General features: G+C 37.8%; 1 protein-coding gene and 1 pseudogene across 2 annotated transcripts; both read right to left on the bottom strand.

Moving 5' to 3' along the window:
• Window positions 1-604: 604 nt before the first annotated feature.
• ADH6 (alcohol dehydrogenase 6 (class V)) lies at window positions 605-14525 on the bottom strand. 2 transcript variants are annotated; one of them, XM_033106557.1, is made up of 9 exons: window positions 14372-14525; window positions 12742-12843; window positions 10609-10741; window positions 7543-7630; window positions 7204-7420; window positions 5605-5865; window positions 4248-4383; window positions 1564-1702; window positions 605-905 (listed from the first exon to the last, which is right to left on the bottom strand). In XM_033106557.1, exons 1-9 carry the CDS (start codon window positions 14387-14389, stop codon window positions 881-883), a joined length of 1119 nt encoding a protein of 372 aa, XP_032962448.1. In that variant the 5' UTR covers window positions 14390-14525; the 3' UTR covers window positions 605-880. The 2 variants fall into 2 exon arrangements, with proteins under 2 accessions (XP_032962448.1, XP_032962447.1); XM_033106556.1 differs by having other exon boundaries at window positions 14271-14493.
• Window positions 14526-15746: 1221 nt separating this feature from the next.
• LOC117022099 (akirin-1-like) lies at window positions 15747-20522 on the bottom strand (annotated as a pseudogene).
• Between the last annotated feature and the right edge of the window lie 484 nt (window positions 20523-21006).

Genomic DNA, 21006 nt, shown 5'->3' on the forward strand with positions numbered 1-21006 from the left:
AGTACAATTGCTCCAACGATGATCTCTGCACATTCTCTGCCTTCCAGCGATGTGGACATCACCTGCCTCCTCGTTTTCCTGCTTAAAACCCTTCACTGACCCTCCTCACCCACCCCTACTCCAGGTAAAGCCCTCATTCGGTACTTGAATTCTTACCTTTTGACTCCCGCCTCCCTCGCGGGTGTCCACTCTGCGGGCAGCGCTGGAAGCCACGTCCTCTCCCTGGTCCTGGGATCCTGCAGACCTCACACGGTCCCTAAGACACCACCCAGCATCGTCACATTCTCCTGGGGCCTGTACCTGCCTCTCCTCTGGCCTCGCCTTCACGGTTACTACTTCGGGGACTCAACACCCCGTGCCCCTCAACCCCGGGCTATGTGACCGACTCCTGTCTCGTGAAACCTCCTGTTTCTTCCATCCCAAGGCTCATCCCACGACGGTGCTGGTTGTGGTGTGTTCACAGCCCCAGTGCCCCACTGGACAGCGTTCTTCTCATGCAGGGAGTATCTTTATTCCATTCCTGTATCCTCAAATTTTATTTAAATTTGATCCCACATTTAGTAAATTTTTCTTTTTAATGAAAAAAAAAAGAGGAATGAAATACTTAATGTTCAGCTGGGATTTATTTAAGTTGATGTAATGAAGACCACGCCCCTCCCCTTCCATCAGAGAGGTTGTTCCTGAGTGACTGTGGTTTGTATAGAGCAATTTTGATAAGGTGGTGAGGGCATGAGACAGATATGAGCCCACTGCTAAATGAATCAGAGGCAAGAAAATGGAAACAGTTTAGAGTACATAATTCTTCTTAATCATGAAAATTACGCAGAATACAGTTTCATTGAGGAAATATGCTGTAGCTCTTGCATTCATTACATTGTTCTTAAAGTAACAGGACACAGCGGATACTAAAAAAAGAAGAAAGAAAAGAAAAATAAGTTGAAACATTTCCAAAGCAACATTTGTGTTTTGGATTTCAAATTTTTACTTTGTAGACCAGTAAGTTAGATTTCTTTTCCTTCATGTTACGTGAAAAATGGGCAGATTAAACCAGTTGTGAAAAATTTCAAAATGACACAAAACTCCAAGGCTAAGGAATATTTAATGCAGGCATATACCCTTGTGGGGAATGCTAGTGCCCAGTTATGCCTGGCGTCTGGTCTGTGGGCCAAGATAGGTGTCAGAATTTGGAATTCTAGGGATAATTTACCTTTTGAAATAGAACAACAGCAATGGCCTCTTTATAAACTATGAACTTAAACGCTGGCTAAAATTTTATGAGCTAACCTTATTAGTTAATGTGTCACCTAAAAAAATGCCAAATGGAAACAAAATGCTAATAGTAAGGGTAGGTGAGCACTTAAGTATTTCAGGATTACGTATTTTATAAACTGGGAATAAAATCTAAGGGGGAAGAGATACTTCACAAATTCCAGAAAGCTTCTTCAATTGTCTGCTTGTGGCCTCTCCAGCCATGACTTCCCTTCCCCTGCCTCCCCCCGACCCCCAAACACCCTTTCTCTCAGCCCCAAACATTCAGACATAAACATTATATAAGGCACTTGCCATTTTCCAGTTTTCATTAATTCAACTGCTTGATTGATTTTATCAAGACTCAGCGTATGGGTAATTAGTGGATCTAGGTTAAACTTCTTTGCCATATAAGCAGAAACCAGTTTAGAGACATTCTCTTTGCTTTTCCAGCCTGGAAAGTAAAACAGATTAATAACAGATTTTATTCATGAGACTCACTCCACAAGAAGAGCCATCCAGGGTAACTGCTGGAGGTGTTGGCTTTCACTGAGGAAATCTAAGGATGTCCCACTAACTTCTCTCAGTCATCACGAGAATGCCGGTCCTAACTATGTACCTTGTATAGAAGGCTGTTCTCCTGAAGGTCTCAAGACCTCGGGTACTACAGAGAAGAATTTACTTAAAGCAAGTGGACCTTGTCTTAGAAGCTCTTGGTGTCGGATTCGACTGTCTGGGGAGCTGTAAATCCATATCTAATATATGACAAAGGCCAAAGTTGGGAGCCATGAAAGGAAGCGATTCACATGTTAGAAATAGGACTGTGTGTGTGTGTGTGTGTGTGTGTGTGTGTGTGTGTTTTGATCTGCAATTTCATGAAAGAGCCAAACATCTTAAGAGAGGAGAAGAGTTTTCAGCATGGCAGTGATCTTAGTGACAGCTTTTGGAAAAAAGAATGTGCACAAAGCAAGATAAGAATAAAATATGCCTTCTGGAAGTAAGAATTACACAGGGAGAGGTGGGCTCAGCTAAGGTAACAGAAGCTTAGCATTGTATTTCCTCTGTTCTCATGATTTTCAAGAAATATTATCCTTATATTTAGCACTGTGCTAAGCAACATGCCCAGTGAGTTACCACACAGTTTGGTGGCCTGCTTCTTTCTGGAAAAGGGGAGGTGGTATAATTGTGCAAGGAGGCAACAGTATCCTAAGCAGCTTATTCTGTGACAGGATCTTGGCCGTTACTTGATTTTCTTGGTTCCAGCCTGGGCCAGGTTCTCCAGTCTTCCCACTTATTCTCAAAACTACCTAAAACTCTTCCAATAGATATGTTTTTCACTTAAATTGGTTTCTGTTATATGTAATCAAGAATTCTAACTAGTGTTGTATGTCATGACATGAGGGGCTAGTATTTTTCTATTTGTTTTTATCTTTAAAAAAAATTGAGATATTGGCATATAACATTGTATTAGTTTTAGGTGTACAATATGATGACTTGTTGTATGTATATAGTGTGAAATGGTTACAATTAAACTAAGTTTAGCTAATATTTATCACCACACATAGTTACAATTTTTTTTCTTGTGATGACAACTTTTAAGGTCTACTTTCTTTGTTTCTATTTTCTGAATGGTGATCTAATAAAGCATTTTCACATCTATATAAGGAATGCTTTCATTTGTTTTTTGTTTTTTATTTCAACCAAATAATCTGAAAAGGAAGGCTTCAGGACCACAGACTAGGCTAAGCAGTGTTTCTCGATAAGGGCACTGAAGGCCATTTTGGGTGGGGAAATCTTCATTGTATACATTGTAGGAAGTTTCGCAGGCCTGTTAGCACCCATTAAATGCTATCCTTAATTGACAGCTATTGAAGTAGAGGAAGGAATTAAATTAATGATCATTGTATGAATGTTTAAGTGGCCAGTGAAATAGTTTCTTTATGAAGATTATTTAAAATATTGGTGATCTTAATTTATAAGAGTTAACTGATTATACGTATTTGAAATCATAAGTTATTGTCTCTAAGTACAATAGAGGGGAATAGCAATGGGTACATAGCAATTATCCCAAATGGAGGAACTGAAAGTTATAGTTTAAACTGGAGTCTTACTTTTTTTTCTAGCCCTGCCATTTATCTCATTTTGTAAATAAATTGGCTAAGACTCCTTATATCTGTAACAATACACCACCATACATAATTGGGAGACCACAGATAGCTTACTAGTCCAAATAATTCAGGTAGCTCCTAATTCTCATTTTTTTTTTGCCCAAGAATTCAGATTGCCCCAAATCTCTGGCTAATACATTTCTTCTTAAATATCAGATTATTTACTTATGATCCCAGAATCTTAAATAGATTTATTTAATTTAGCTCTTTCCCCCTACTTTTTCAATAAAAGATTCTTCTAAAGTCTATAAAAAAATACAAGTTCTAAGACAGGTTTAAAAAATGGAAAATCAAAGGATTCTGTGAATTTTCTTTTCTATTGGAAAAAATAATTCTCATTTGCTTTTTGTCAGTATTTCTTTTCAATCATGACTCCATTATGTTTAATATCTTTGAGTTGGCAAAGTGACAACTCAGTTATTTCAGATAAGATTTACATTAGTTGAATAATGACCAATGACTACTAATAACTTCAGTATATCCTTCAAGAACCCCAGTTGGCAGGTAAATAACTCAACTGAAGTTTAGTTGTTGATCTCAAGATTGCCTTTCCTATTCAATTTAGGATTTCCATTAAACTTTGGATACTGGTTTCTCCACCAATCAATTTTTAAAGATCTGTTGTCTCCCTTTGCATGAGAAAAAGTTTACCAAGGAGCAACTGTGTACATCCAATATCCATCCCCTTACCTTGGATATTTACGTGTTGAAACGAAAACTGTAATCTAAAGCTCTCATTTTATGTTCCTTCTCAAGCATTTATGACACATTTCTCTATTATCCCACATCCAAAATCCCACAAACTTCCACTCTTCCCTGTTTCATCCATACCTCCAAAAACAGATCCCTTCAAAGTACGTCCTGAGAAAAACAACCAGCCACTGATGTTGAGTTGGACACCAAATTTCAAGAGCCCAACAATCACGCAGACGCCATGGCTCTCATGGCAGGAGGCAAAGGCAGCTGCCTGTTGTAAAGCAATGCAAGAAAATGCAGGGGTTAAAAAATATACTTGAGAGGTGGGGAAGTAAGTCTGAATTTCAGTTTCAGTGCCGAATAGTCTGTTACCTTCTTTTCTGGTTCTCCCTTTCCCCTTTTAAATAACATTTATCTTATAAGGATGTGCTGAAACATAAATAAGACATTGTGTGCTTCCTAATACAGTACTTGGCCTTTTAGACTCCATAGATGGAAATTAAAAAATGAAAATGCTAAAGGGACCCCTGGTAGTAATAGCAATAGTAGTAGTAGTAGTAGTAATAATTTTTATAAGAACCATTATTGATAATGATTGTTAGAATTGATATTTTCTTTAGGTGTCAAAGGGTATAGTTGGATATTTGTATAGCATCATATATTAGCAAAGTGATAAACAGATATGTTTCCATTAGTTATTTTCAAAGGCTATTTCTCAGAGCAAGACTATCTGTGGGAAGACTGTGAGAAAGATTTTGCTCTATCTTTTTACAGATGAGGAAATTTCTGTGTAGTGAGAGGTATGAAAACATTTTGTAAGCCTAGATTGGAAGAGACAGTTCTTGGGTTTCCATACAGCTACTAGAAAATGGAACCATGCAACACAATTATACGTTATTTCTACAAATCCCTAAAGAAAGCAAGTCTCAAATCGTGAAATAACTTCCTCTCCATTTATATCCTATTATATAAACAATGTTCGGCTAGAAAAACAGCTTTTTTGTTCATTTTCAAAATAAATCCATTTAATCAAGATTGGTAAATATTTTCTTTAGAAGCTTATCTCAGATCCAACATGAAATACTTTGATGAAAGTACAAAGCTCAGGGCTTTAAAGGATCATTACTCCAATATTATCCTTATCTTGCTTAACTCTCCTGGCTTGAAAATTAAGTTACCAGGCTGCTGCTTGTCATGAAATAATTCAGTGAGCATTCTTTATGAAACCATTCTGTCCTGTCCATGGGGGGTTGCTTATTTGAAGGACTGGCATGATGGAACAGAGGGAGAAGAAAACTCAGAATGCGGTTTCGGTGTCTGAGACTGAGTAGATTTGTAGGAGTAGACAGAGGGTACCAGATGGGAAGTCATGGGGGTATCAGGAACATTAAATAGAGGAATGTGGAGGAAATGTTAGAATCTTCATTCAATTCAAATCTACAAGGATGACTGGTAGAAATATTGGTAGTTTTCACTCCAGATGATCACATACCACCATTTCTGGATTTCCGATGACCTCAAAGCAAAATTCCACACCAGCACCTGTCATCTCAACTAAAACGTCTTGGATGGGTTTCCTGAAGTCCTGTGGGTTGATGCACTCAGTGGCACCTGCTTCCATTGCCTTCCCAAATTTATCTTTGTTGATGTCCACCCCAATGATCCTGGCTGCTCCTGCCGCTTTACAGCCCATAATAACAGACAGGCCGACTCCTCCAAGGCCAAACACAGCGCAGGTGGAGCCTGGGGTCACCTGAGCATGTAAAGGCAGGAAACAAAAGCAAAGAGAATGTGTACCTGGATTCGGTTGGAAAGACTAAGTCTGGAGATACTTGTTCTGAGACATAGCAAAGGGTATTTTCAAATAAAACATATTGCAACTAGAGTTTTAGTTTCTCAAGGTATTTCTAAATATGGGAGCAAATGCAGAGCTTCAACCCCCAGGAATTAGTATGAGTAGAAGCAGTTTAATGAACTTTCATTGAGTCGTTAAGACTTATTTGGCACAGTATTTAATTCCAGATATTTTTGAGTTCTTTAAAAACCATCTCCATCTTCCTGCAACCCTTTCTTTATCTTTTCTTATGGATATTTGTAAACTTTACATTACTTACAATGTCAATGCCTTAGAAAGTCAAAGACTTATTTTTGTATGGGGTCCAAAATGAGACTAATTTAAATCAAATCCCTTCCATCCTATCTCTCTGTATAATATTGGGACTAAAAGAAATTGGGAAAAATAAAGAACTAATATTCAACAGCCATTTAAAGAAGGGACCTGGGAAAGATTGGTTGATGTTCCAGAAACAGTAGTTTAACAGTAATCGCCTCAGTCAGAGTGACATTACCTGACTAATCTGTCTTATACACTGTGTTTCCCAAAAAATAAGACCCAGCCAGACAATCAGCTCTAATGTGTCTTTTGGAGCAAAAATTAATATAAGATGCGGTCTTATTTTACTATAAGACCCGGTCTAATATAATATAATATAATATAATATAATATAATATAATATAATATAATATAATATACTACCGAGTCTTATATTAATTTTTGCTTCAAAAGACGCATTAGAGCTGATTGTCTAGCTAGGTCTTATTTTTGGGGAAACACGGTAGAAACATCCCCTCCATCACTTGGTCTTTCTACTTTCCTTTTCTTTTTATGATCACAGTTCACCACCTAATGTATTATATAGCAGAATAGAAGCTTGATGATATTTGTTAGCTGTCGAATCCCCATACATGGAACAGTGAATGACTCCGTAAAAGTTTGTTGAAAGGAAAAAGGAATGAACTGGAATGTGGAAGGACACAGTCATTTTGTGACTGTGTTATGCTTAACTCTCAGAAATTCCTGATGTCTCTGCCTGTGAATAGCATCCAGATTTAAGTTTTCATTTACTATTGACTAAGATGGCATGGGAAAGATGTTGAAGGGGGTAAGGGATGACTAGACAGAGACTAAAGGATGTTTAGAGGCAGGTTTGTGATTCTTCCTCAGGTTGTATGATCAGATAGGGCCCAGATGCATGAGGCCTTTCAACTCCCGACACGGATTCCATTCCTAATGGGTACAAACGCTCCTCACCTTGGCAGTGTTGATTGCAGCACCATATCCAGTGGAAAAACCACAGCTAATTAGGCATACTTTCTCCAGAGGTGCAACTGCGTCAATCTTGGCAACTGAGATTTCACTTAACACTGTGTATTCAGAGAAGGTGCTTGTATTTGCAAAGTGATATACTGGTTTTCCCTTGCAGGTAAACCTACTGGTACCATCAGACATCAGGCTGGTTTGTGACTGTCTTTTAGAGGCAAGCAAATAAACAAACAATTTTACTTTGAATTAGAAATCTTAGATTCCTCCCAAGGAATCTAAGGAAATTGAATTAATTTTTTTAGGAAGAAAATGTTAGCAAAAACTTACTTGAATTGTATACAAAAATTGTCCTCAGAGTTAAGGCAAGAGGCACATTCTCCACACTGTGGTAGAAAGAGCGTGATAACTTTATCACCTAAGAGAACAAAATCGTTTATTAAGATGTTATCTTTTAAAACAAAGAGATAACTGTCTCTCAGGATTTCAACAACAAGGCACCCAAGAAAATATGCTTACTGAGAATTATTTCCACATTTAACTGTGCTTGATATTGTGGAGAATATCAAATACTTAAAAAAAGAGGGGTGTCTGTGGCACATGTGCCTAGCCCTGGGCTCAGTGGCTGAATCCCAAGGAGCTGGCCCCAGGTTTGCCACCTTTATAAGTAAATTCCTTTTGAAGCTTCAAATGATTTTGTCCTGTCACCATTGAGCCAAATATTACCTTACATTTCCTACAATAACTTCTGCTGTCAGGAATTGGATTTAAAGCAGCATGGATGCTACACAGTCACAGAATAAACTTCTAGATCTGGGAGAAAGGATTGTCTATATTCTGTCCTGTATATTTCGTGTCAGTTCTTTCCCCTTGGCCATGGAGACCAAAGGTTGGGAGATTTCTCTAGTAATGTTCAAAGTATAAGGAGATTAGAATAACCTGCCTGTGATTGCACTATAAACTAGAGCAATTTATTTCATATTTTTAGTTAAAATCTTTTGTAGGATTTAGGTTCTTTTGCTTTATTTATTTTTGGTTTTAGAAAAGTAACGCATACAAATGGTAAGAACTTAAATTGCACCACTGTGAAAATTGGCACCATAGCTCCAGTCCCCTTTTCCCCTCCCTAGAAACAATTACTCTTATCCATATCCATGGTATCGTTCAGAGATATAACGCCTTTAAAATTACAAAAGCTAGTATACTATTTACCCTGTGGTAGGTCTTGTTTTTTACTTAACAATACATCTTGGAGAGTTCTCATTTTAGTACATATAGCATTCTATCATTTTGTTCAATAGTTACATAATATTCGGTTGTATACATTATCATAATTTATTTAACCAGTATCCTGGACATTGATAGACATTTAGCTTGTTTCCTGTTTTTTAAATTTTGTTTGTTTGGATTTTTTACCCCTGACATGAAAAATAATAATGCAATGAATATTTTATGCACCTGTGGGCTGTGGTAGGCAGATATTCTAAAATGGCCCCCCAAAGATGTCCCATCCAATCCCCAGAAACTGAATATGTTGAATTATCATGCTTACATGGGTCCACCTACATAATCCAGGATACACGGTACATGGAAAGAGGGGCTTTGCAAATGTAATTAAGGTGGTAACTTTAGCAATTAGTAAATGATAGGGAGATTACCCTGGATTATGTAGGTGGACCCAGTGTAATCACATGAACCCTTGAAAGAAGATAAAAGGAAAGCAGAAGAGGAAGACAAAGTAATTCGAAGCATGGGAAGGACTTGACGTGACATTAGTGCTTTGCGGCTGGAAGAGGGTGAAGGGGCCACATGAGAAGGAACGTGAGCAGCTTCAAGGAGTTGAGGGCAGCACCAACTGACAATTGGTCAGCTGTGGCTGAAGACTTCAGTCCTCTAACCTCAAGGAATTGGGTTCTGGCAACAACTTGAATGAGTTTGGGTGTGGATTCTTCTCCAAAGTCTCCAGATAAGAATCCAGCTGGCCAACACCTTGATTTTGACCCTGTGAGACCCTAAGCAGAGAACCTAATCAAACTCACAGACTTCTGACTTAATAGAAACTGTGAGATAATAAATTTGTTTTGTTTTAAGCTGTTAATTTTGCAGTGATTTTTTTTTTTTTTTTTTTTTTTTTTTTTTTTTTTTTTTACCTCAGGAGTAGAAAGCTAATACATGGATGCATATCTATGAAAAAACTTTCTAGAATCGGAAGTATTGGGTCCAAAATGGATGCATTTAAATGATGTTACATATAGCCAGATTTGAGGTTGTGCAAATTTACTTTCCAAATAATAAAGTATAAGGAAGTTTTTTTGCCTATACTCTTAACAACCTTATATATTATCAAACTTATCTTTTCTAATCTATTAGGTAAACAATTTTTCCATTGCATTTAAAATTTTTATTTATTTAATATGTTTGAAGTTGGACATCTTTTCACATAAAAGCATATGTGTTTATGTGTGTGTGTATGTGTATGTATTTTTTTTCTTTCTCTTCAAATTAGATACTTATGTCCTTTGCCCATTTTTCTTCTGTGCTGTTTTTCCAAAAATTGCTTTTTAAAATTTCTTTATATATTAAGACAATTTGCCCATTGTCATATTTGTTTTTTTGGGGGGGGGATATGTTTTTTATAAACAGAATTTTAAAAACTTTTTATGTTGTCAAATTTATCAAGGCATTATTTATGTCTTCTGGATTTTTTTGTATTGATTAAAATTTCCTTCCCTTCTCGGAGGTAATACAATGTTCTCTTATGGTTTTTATAGCACTTTTATGTGCAATAAAATGATAGGGAGATTACCCTGGATTATGTACGTGGATCCAGTGTAATCACATGAACATTTAATTATTGGATTCATCTAGCATTATTATTATTATTTTTGTATAAAGAATGCAATAGCAACTAAACTTACTTTTTTTCCCCAGATGACTATCCAGTTGTTCCAACATTATTTAGTAAATAATACATGTTTTTCTTCTTATATTTGAAAGGCAAACCTAATCCTGCATTAAATTCCTATGTATATTTGATCCAGTTCTGGTTTCCTCTATTTGATTCCAGTAATATGTTCAACCATTTACCATATGCTTCATTTAAAATGTTGTTCAGCAATCTCCCCCCTTTTGTCAATTTTTGTCTCATTTACACTTTCTTTCAGGTTCTTTTTCAGTACATTCTATTTTTTGTTCTTATTAATATCAATATATAAATGCAAAGAATACGATACATTTAGTGTTTTTATATAACATAATTATCCTTCCTTTTCTAAGAAATGGGCAGCATTTCCCCTTTTATTTCACTTGATCTTCACATAGTTAAGGGAGCTTTTTATTTTCCTGATGTGGGTTCCACGTTTCTGCTATTTCCTGACTCCGGGTGCCAATTCATACCTGGTTTTACTGTGCTCACTCCTTCTCCCACGCTCTCGACTATTCCAGCCCCTTCGTGGCCCATAATGATGGGATAGAGGGCTTTATCCTCCAACACTTTCATCTCTGTACCACAGAGCCCTGTGGCCACAATCTGTATGGAAGGCAAAGAGTAATATAATTTTCTATCTTAGATAAAGGCATTTTAGAATTGTTTATGTTTTAAGTCTTTTTGCTAATTTGATATGCTGCATTAATATTAATGCATTCATAAATAAGTTTTATTTCGAGATACGTGTCAATAACAATTTGTTTAAAGCAATGCAATGTTTTTCATTAGCTAATTTCAGAATTAAAATGATGATTTTAAAACATAGAGGGGAGGGCACAATGGGTTCAGAAGAGACAATTGTAAAACCACTAGGTGAAATCAAAGTTCTCACCTAGTCCTTCATTGGAACTTATGGGTAGGAGTGTAGAGGAGAAAGACCAATTATAGAAATGAAGGAATTGGAACATAGGAAGGGATAATATCTCCTATTATAATTAAAGCCTTAATTTATTCCACATAAGGGCTTTATTGTTGTGTTATTGGCACAAGTCATAATTCCACATTTTATTGTAAATCAGCCAGAGAATTTAAAATGAAGGCGCTCTAGGGCAGTGGTTAAAAGTTCAAGACTGGTCACCCCAATAAATTAAAAATAAATTAAAAAAAAAAAAAAGTTCAAGACTGAAATCCTGGCTCTGCCCTTCTTAGCTGTGTGTCCTGGGGGTAAAGTATCCTTCATGAGTCTCAGTTTATGCATCTCTAACATGGGTATGTGGTTGGTGTGTATACATACACACACACACACACACACAAACACACACACAGACGTCAAGAATTGAAATCTATTGAGAGGATTATTGGAAGAATATCATAAAATTGATAACAACTCAACTGTGGGAAGTACAGTCAGACCTCATGGATCTAGAAATCCATCAAGCAGCCTTTGTCTTCATCTCTCTCTACTTTGATTCAACATGTGCATAACTGCATTTCCTTTTATTCTCTGCAGATCAACTTTCTCTTATTTATCATGATCACATGGTTAAAAATGGCTGTCAGGCCTGAGGGCGCATGGGCACCCTCTCCAGTGCCCATCATGCCCTGCTTTTGTTTAGCCTCTATATCTTGTTCAAATTCATGGGCAAGAGATTCAGATTTGTAGCTTGTCAGATAATGGTTGGATGCCTTTGGGTCAGGGTTCAAATCTGGTTGCATGAGTTGTGACCCTGTGGGTAGGAGTGGATGGCAATAGCCTAATGACCCACTGTGCACTCTGCAGGGGGTGTAGGCTAGAGAAGACTCTTGAGAAGAAGACATGGATTGCACAGGTTAGTTAACTTAGAAAATGACTGTCTCTTTGTAATCCATTAACTAACAGTACTTATTCATCATTATAAAATTAAATAAGAATAGTGAAAGGACTCTGAACTAGAAGTCAGGTCAACCATGTTCTGGTCTGGTGGTCCCCTGTTAGAATCATCTGGGGAAAATTTGAAAACTCTCATGACCAGACTGCACCCCAAGTCAATTAAATCACAAATTTAGAATGTCTGAGGAGTGGGACCCAGTTATTAGCATTTTTCAGAGCTCCCAGGTAATCCCAAATATGTAACCAAGGTTGAGAAAAACGGTTGAAGTCTGTGTTCTTACTCTACTGTGTGACTAGTCACTATACCTTCACGGATTTTAATCTTCTGATCTGTAAAATAACAGGTATGCCTAACCAGACTTTCTAGGATTCATACTTGATTTATGTGTAATCAAACAAATTTTTCATACATATTTCAAGGTAAATATCATGAAGAATGTCATAAATAAATTTAAAAGTACCCATTAAAACATGGTTCGTGGGTGGAAACCTCTTTTAATTAGTATTTAGTACTACAACTGTGAATAAGTATGCTTTGGCAGTTAGCCTATGTCACACCTCCTTAACCTTTTCTCTGGCTGGATTTAAAGATGGGTAGAAATGTTTAAGGAAGAAGAAATAGAATAGTTATGTAGTTTTCTTTCTGAATTTAACATTGTGAGAAGACTATATAAGATTCAGTAAACAAATCTGATTTTTGGTGTGGAACAGTTGTAGATATTTTTTTTTTTACCTTTATGCGAACTTCCTTTGCCTTTGGTGGGGCCACTTCTACCTCCTCAATGGAAAATGGTGTGCCATGCTCCCAGATTATGGCTGCTCTGCACTTGATAACCTGGAAAATAGGATATGGAGCAGAAAGGGAAACTCTTAGGCTTAATAATCTAATGATTATTAGAAGGTTCAGTGCAGTTCTACACTCAAGCCAAAAAAAGAAAAAAAATCATTGCTTAAATATATGCTGTATGTAGCTTCTTGAACCCCAATCCAATTTCTCTTGTACTATCAGTCTCTTTATTCAAATTAGGTTTACAATACTAATTATATTTACATAATGCTACACAACTAAGAAGATAGATGTCAGACTTTTGATCTTGTCATGACTCAGTTTTGGGGTGGAGAAGTAAGTAATGGAATAGGGAATGGAGACCATCTAGTTGTGGCAATTCATCAAATGGTGGTGGTCATTGGCAGGTTGAGGTTGTTGGCCGCAAGGTAGTTCTTAGGGGTTATGATTTCAGCTCACCACTGTTCTTACTATAAATTCTCTTCCTATGTGGTCGCACCTATGTTATCGATTTAACCACTACCTTTACGTAGATGACTTTGACAATCTGTATCTATAAACAGACTGATCCTTAAGCTTTAGATTCACTCATTTATCTGCTATTTGAACATTCTATAGGTACCATAAACTGAATATGTTAAAACATGAACACATCATTATTTCTTTCTCCTGCTCCCACCCTGTCCTGCCAGTGGGGGGCACAGCACATAATCTGCTTCTCCCACTGCATTCTCTGTTCCCATGAGTGACCATGTAACTTATTCACTCACTCAAGAAGAAAACCTGAGAAGTAACCTTAATGTTTATCTCTTTCTCAATCTCCACAATCTAAAACTTTCTGGAATCTCTCCCTTGTTTTCCATTCCTGCTACTACGGTGTAGTCCAGGTCCTTGCCTTGTCTTGCACCTGGCTTGGGTTTATCACCTTCAAAGCTATCCTCTACATATGTCATTGCCATCTGAACGATAATCCTGATCATGCTAATTCCCTACCTAAAAATGATATTGCTACCAATTGATTATCAACATCTGTTGACATGGTCTACAAGACTCTCCAGGATCTTTTCCCTATTAGTTTCTTCAGCCTTATTTCTGGTTACTTCCTGACTCTGAATTTACCCTCCAGGCACAAAAATACATTCTAGAGATTCTCATATGGGATACTTTTCTTCCTTCTGTGTTTCTCCTCATGTTAGGTGTCACCTCTGGGAAGCTGAGCCAGGTTAGGAGCATGTCCTCTCTTTCTCTTTTACTACCCTGGCACCCTCTATTATAACTATTATTTTATAATCACTTTGTCTCTTTGTGAGATCCTTGAAGGAGGGGATATGTCTTCAACTCCGGAAAGTTTGATATAGGGCTTGATATATTGCTTACTAAAGGACTGAAATAAACCTGAAGAAAGGCAAAATACATAAAGGGAATAAAAGAAAAGGGAAAGGAGGAGAGGTAGTAAGATTAAAACAGTCTCTCACCTTTAGGAGTATAGAGATTAGCTGGGTGATGAGGTGTTGGTAAATAAAGCACACAAATTGACACAATTGTGACATGACATAAAGGAGAAGACTGTACTTACTTTTCCTGTAGTACTCATGCTGACTTTCTTCTTGCCACAGGTGAATATATTGAGAAAAGTAGATTCTGTTTACAACTTTCACCATGGAAAGTCCAAGAGTACACAGGTCACTGGTCGATCAAGAGGCTGGGTCCTGAGCTTTTTGTACAACCAGGTAATTAGCACACCAAATGCCTGGAAACTCAGGCATTTGGAAGCACAACAATGCCTGGAAACCAAATATCCTGTTTCTTGAGGGACGTTCCTAAATATAATCCTAATTAGACTTAGCTCAGTGAAAGTGCACAAAAAGTGAAATTGTGCAAATGGTTTTTCTTTTCTCAGTCATATAAAATATAATTAGTATTGCAAAACTAATTTGAATACAAAGACTGATAAATAACAAGAAAAATTGTATTGGGGTGTGAGAGGGTACATGCAGCATATGTTTAAGCAATGATTTTATTTATTTATTTATTTATTTATTTATTTATTTATTTATTTATGGCTTGAGTGCAGAAGAACTGGACTATACCTTCTAATAATAATTAATGTTAATATCTACTCTGCTGAGTTTTAAATTTGGTCTTTTAAATGTCCAACTTTAAAGTTTCTATTAGAATGTATAAAATTGTTTCTTTTATGTAGTTTTTCAAATGCAGATATAATAATTTGTGCCTCTCAAGTTGAATAATCCTTTTTGTTTCCAAACCTGTGTCCCACTGTTGAGGAAATCAGGATATTACTAGATGGTTTTATCTAGTAGTTTAGCATAGGCTCCTTACCTCTCGGTATGCTGAGCTGGTTACTCAGAACAAATGAAGGCAGTTTGCGTATGGAGCCTGACAATCAGGATTTGGATTTGAGATCATCTTTCTGTGTGGAGTAAGAGAGTCTGGACCAAGACCCAGGACCCTGGGTCTTGGGGAAGAGGAAATACATTTCCAGTGAAAGGCAACACCAGTGGGCAGGTTGTTAGAAGGGAAGAGAAGAGTAAATGCTCTTCTGGGTCAACTGCTATGATCATATGATTTTTCTTCTTTCGCATGTTGATATCATGGATCATATTGATTAATTTCCAAATGTCGAACCAGCTTACATATCTGGAACAAATCCCACTTGGTGTAAAATTCCTTTCATATATTGATGGATTCATTTTGCTAATGTTTTGTTAGATACTTCTGTGTCTATATTCATGAGAGTCAGTGGTGTTAGTTTTCTTTCTTTGCATTTTTTTTTCAAGAAAGCAAGGTAAACAAATAGCTTAAGTATTTTGTTTGTTTGCAGCTAAGCTTGTTGACACTATATAATGAAAAAGTACAAAGAATGACGCTGCAGTTTTTGGTTAGATTTAAGTCAAAGATATTTATTAATAAGGAATCTTCCAGTGCTAATATTCCAGAAATTTCTCTAAGCCATCTGACTAGAACTGTCTCTGAATATTACCTTACTTTAATTTAGAAGGTATTGGCATACATTTGAATTAAACACAGAATGTTTCAAAGTAAGCCCTAATTATAAAAACTATTCTGTATTCAAAAAGTATTTTTCTAACCTGGCTAGGCAGAGTTCACATGTCAAATAGCCCATCTCCGGTTTGTTCTAATTCCTTACCATGCATTTGTAGACTTAAGACCACAGACCTTTGCTATGACATTATTATCACATCTAATGTCCATCCTAATTTATGATTCCTATTCTGTGGCTGGAAACAGTCCTTGTATTTAACAGTAATACCTACATATAAAACAACCCACTCTTACAACTTACACGGTCCCAAAACATTAATGATCTTCTGTAGACCAAGCAAATGTGTTTAACCGCAATTGTCATGCATCAAATTTACAGCCACGGTCCCCAAGATCAAAAGAAATTTGCACAATACAAATAATAATTTAAAATACACGTACACATATACACACACACTCTCACACACACTTCTTACAGAATTGCTTGGGGAAACTCCGTTTGTTGCCTGCCACTGAGGGCATATTTTGTTAAACTGCTGCTCCAGGTGTTTTGTTTAGAAAATCTGTCACAGTAGGGCACAACCGCTTATTGGATGAGCAGAAAAGAAAGACATGCTTGTGGCAACCAGAGAGTTTCAAGGTCTTTCAAGTTTATTGTAGAAAACGGACCTGCAGAAACATTTGAGTGTTCTCAGGATGTAAAAGGGGAGCTGAAATGTGGTATCAAACCAGTTGCAAAACGTGTACAGCTGCCATCTCTTGAGGTTAACCCTGGTACCTACCGGTACATACATATGCAAGAAAGCTTCAGGACACATAGCTTGTGGGCCTTGTTCCACATTGTCGCATAATCTGATCATGTGTGAATTTCACAAAAGATTCATGTTGTTCCCCTAGTTTGGTATTGAGGATTTGCTCCTATTCCTCCTGAATTTTATTTTCGTAGTCTTTTAAGAGACGGTCACATATTATTCCAACTTGTCGGAGCGTAAAGGCGGTTGGTCCTTCTTTATCCAGGAGGAGCCTGGAGAACTAGGTGCTGGGACTGCTCAGGAGTGAGACTGACTTTCCGAAGTACAAGCTTCATTCTGATTAAGAACAACTTCTAAATGTCTCCACCTCTGGTAACGACTATATTCTTGGTTTATGTGCTGAAACATTTGCTCCGGAGTTGGAAGGCGCCGCTCGCCGCCGGGCCGGGATCTGCATCTGGAGCCGCAGCAGCAGGGGCAGCGGGGGGGGCCTGAGGTCCCGAGTGGGGCCGCACGGCCGCGCGCAGCGCCGCCGCTTCAGCGAACCCAGGCTCAGCAGCGCCACCTCCAACTCCAGGGGCCACTTCAGCGTCGCCCCACACGCCACGCTGCTGACCGCCGGGGACCAGGAGAGGTTGTGGTTGAAATGCAGCCCGAGCTCCGGCTCCTCAGCGGAGCTCGCAAGCCAAACCGGCTCCAATGGCTCCTGCAGCTCCCAGCAGCCTGCACTCTCTTTGATTTTGGTGTCACCCTAATACTAATCTCATAAACTTGATTCCTCGTCTTCTATTTTTGTGGGAGAGATTGTGTAGAATTGGCGTTAATTCTTTAAATGTTTGGTAGAATTCTGCAGTAAAACGGTCTGGATCTACAGATTTCTTTTTTGGGGCTGTCTTAAAAATTATGAATTCTATTACCTTAATATTTGTAGGGTTTTGCAAATGATAGATTTCATATTCAGTGAGTCGTTGTAGTTTGTGGAATTAGTCCATTTCATTTAAGTTGTGAAATTTATGTGTGTAGAGTTGTCGCTAGTATTCCCTTATTATCCTTTTGATGTTTGCGGTCCGCAGTGATACTCCCTGTTTTATTCTTGATGTTGGTAATTTCTGTTTTCTTTTTGTTTTTCTTTGTCAGTATTGCCAGAGGTTTGTTAATTTTATCGACCTTTTCAAAGAACCAGCTTTGTTTCGTTGCTTTTTCTCTTTTCAATTTCATTGATTTCGGCTATTATTTTTTTTCTTCGCTTGTTTTAACTTTACTTTGCCCTTTTATTTCTGGGATCATGCAGTGTGAGCACGGGTTACTGATTTGCAAGGTTTCTCCTTCTCTGATGTAAACATGTCGTGTTACAAATGTCGGAGTCAGTGCAGCTTTAGCTGTCACACAAATTTCAATATGCTGTTTTTAAATTTTCATTCAGTTCAATGTATTTTTAAAAGATTTCCCTTGAGTCTTCTTCTTGGACCTACAGATTATTTAAAAGTGTGTTGCTTAGCTTCCAAGTGTTTCTAATTGATTTCTAGTTTGATTCCATTGTGGTTACATAACAAACATACTCTATCTGTATGATTTAAATTCCTTTACATTTGTTGATATAATCTATCTTGGATATGTTTGTGGGCACTTGAAATGAATGTGTATTCTGCTGCCTTTGGATGGAGTGTTCAAGAAGTGTCACTTAGGTCCCAGTAAGACAGGTTAGTTAGCATGTTGTTAGGTAGATAGGAAGGTCCCTGGTGGAATAAAAAAAGGCAGCCATATCCTGGAACTCCAGGTTCTGAAATAATTCATTCACTCCAGGACAAAAATGTAATGGTGCCCTGAAGTGAATAAGTTATTCCATAATCCCTTTGGGCCAGACACACAGAACAGATCTGACAGACAGACATGGGTTATTTCATTAATCCCTTCAGGATGGACAAATAGCAAATATGATAGACAAATTCCATTAGAAGGCGCCAGTTCCCTTCTCCAAGCAGGCAAGGGAAGATATAAGGATAAGAGCCTTTTACCTTAGCCACTGGGCACCCAGTCGGGACCCCCTCTTGCTTGAGAGTTGCGACTGGTTGCTTTAATAAACGATCCTCTTTTGCAACTCCTTGCCTCTCAGGTCTGTGCTTCCATTCTTCAGTTTTGCAAGACCACAATCCCGGCACTCACAGAAGTTTCCTACATCACCATTAGTTGATGGTGTGATTTCTTCTATACCTTGTCCTTCCTGTCTAATTTTTCTATCGATTATTTAGGAAGGGATGTTAGTCTTTAACTAAAACTGTGGCTTTGTCTATTTTCCCTTTCATTTCTATCAGCTGTTGTTTCATAGATTTGCAGCTCTGGTGCTTACACATTTAGAATGGCAGTCTCTTATTGGTAGATTGCCCTTTTATCATTAATAATGTTCCCCTTTGACGCTAATACATTTATTTTCTCTGCAGTCCATTCTATCTGATAATAAAGCCACTCCTGCTTTCTTTTGATTAATGTTTGTATGATATATTTTTCATCTTTTCTTTCAAACTGCCTATATACGAAGTGAGTTTCTTATAGACAATATACAAGTCATGTTTTTACATCCACTCTGCGAATCTCTGTCTTTTAAAAACAATTTTACTGATATATAATTCACCTACTATACAATTCATCCGTTGAAAGGGTACCAGTCAATTTTTTTTTTGTATATTCACAGATATGTGCAACTATCACTATAATCACTATTAGAATATATGTTAATGTCTGGCAGGTTGTAGGGTTCCTCAAATATTAAATGTTGCCCCCATTGCCAGGGCTGACATCTCTCTAATATGTCTTGAAATAGCAAATCAGCTAGCACTTATTATAAAGGATTGTGGATCCATTCTGATTAACTGGTGCCCATGCCTTTCAGGTTGATAAATATTTTGAATATTACATCTGTCCATCATGTTCCCGGTGCAAAAACTGTTCAAAGGCATCATACATTAACAAATACAAATTAATAAATTGGTATCTAGTTTATCAGTTTTCATGAGTGTGATTCATGTGAATCAGCCTTCAGAATCTAATTAAACTTAGACATACTAATAAAATCAAGTCCTTGAACCTGGGAAGCTGCGGTTTCTAGGCCCAAGATAACCTCATCATACCACAGATTCCCATGTAGGTGGGATTGAACATTGTCCTGGATCCACTTTCTAACCATCTTAAAGATAATACAAAATACAAGGAGCGGCAGGGTGGAGTAGCAAATGCAGAAATAGCTGATTCACTATGAGAGCAGCATTTCCTTTGTGCTTTGAAGGCCTGGATGGCACGACGATTTTGCTGACTGGAAGAAAACAGTTCAGAAGTGAATGAGTGTTGTGTTTGTTTGTTTGTTTTTTACAATGTGTTTGTTTGTACCTCCCCTTCCTCTCTTTCACCTTCCTCACCCATTCTTGCAAACGCTAGTATGTTTCAAGGTTAATGTTATGTGATTATTTTAGAAGACTTAGACCCTAAGGACTTTGCAGTTTACCTGCTGAGATGTGTTGCTCCAAGCTTGGCTGTCCATTTCCAGCAGCAGAAACCGCAGTGCACCTGAGCGAAGGAAAAAAGTCACAGTGACCTCTGTGGGCTCGAGCCTCGCTGTGTACTGTCTTGCTGTCCTTGCATTTCCAACGACCAGTCCTTATGCTCCCGTCTTAGCTGATACTAGGTCTAGTCTAACCTCCCCAGCAGTGTAGGAGCTTCTTCCGTATTGTTCCTTGCAGGTGGTTCTGCCCATTTAATGATGAGCAGCTCACAAACTTCAGAAGCTAACCTATTTAATACTGGAATTCTTTTCTGTGTACTGAGACCAAATAGCCTAAAGAGATTCACTTGTGTCTTTACCTCTATGCTCTTGAAAACACAGGGCATTTCTTTACCTCTCCCACATAAGAACTCCTCTTCTTTCCAAAGTCTTGTGGCTATAAAACAGGTTAAAGCCATGCTAATAGGTGGGAGGTGGTATCCCATGCCATAAGAAAGGATAGAATACTGCCATTTGCAACAACATGGATGGATTTTGAGACTATCATGTTAAACGAAATGGTCCGGAAAAGGACCAGACCATATGACTTCATTCATATGTGGGATATAAAACAAAAAGCAACAAACAAAACAAGCAAACTCATGAACACAGACAACAGAATGGTGGTTACCAAAGGGGAAAGGGTTTGGGGGAGTTGGAAGAGGGTAAAGGGGGTCAAATATATGATGACAGAAGGAGAATAGACTGGATGGTGAGCATACAGATGATGTATTACAGAATTGTACACTTGAAACTTATATAATGTTATAACCAATGTCACCCCAACAAATTGAATTGAAAAAAAAAACAGTTTAAAGCAAAACTGCGGGAGTTTAGATGGGGTGGGGGCCAGTGAGCCTACTCACAGGTCCGCCCTGACCCACCACAACTGCTGCAGCCCAG

This window comes from Rhinolophus ferrumequinum, chromosome 5, assembly GCF_004115265.2.
Source record: "Rhinolophus ferrumequinum isolate MPI-CBG mRhiFer1 chromosome 5, mRhiFer1_v1.p, whole genome shotgun sequence".
In the NCBI taxonomy this organism is placed as follows: domain Eukaryota; kingdom Metazoa; phylum Chordata; class Mammalia; order Chiroptera; family Rhinolophidae; genus Rhinolophus; species Rhinolophus ferrumequinum.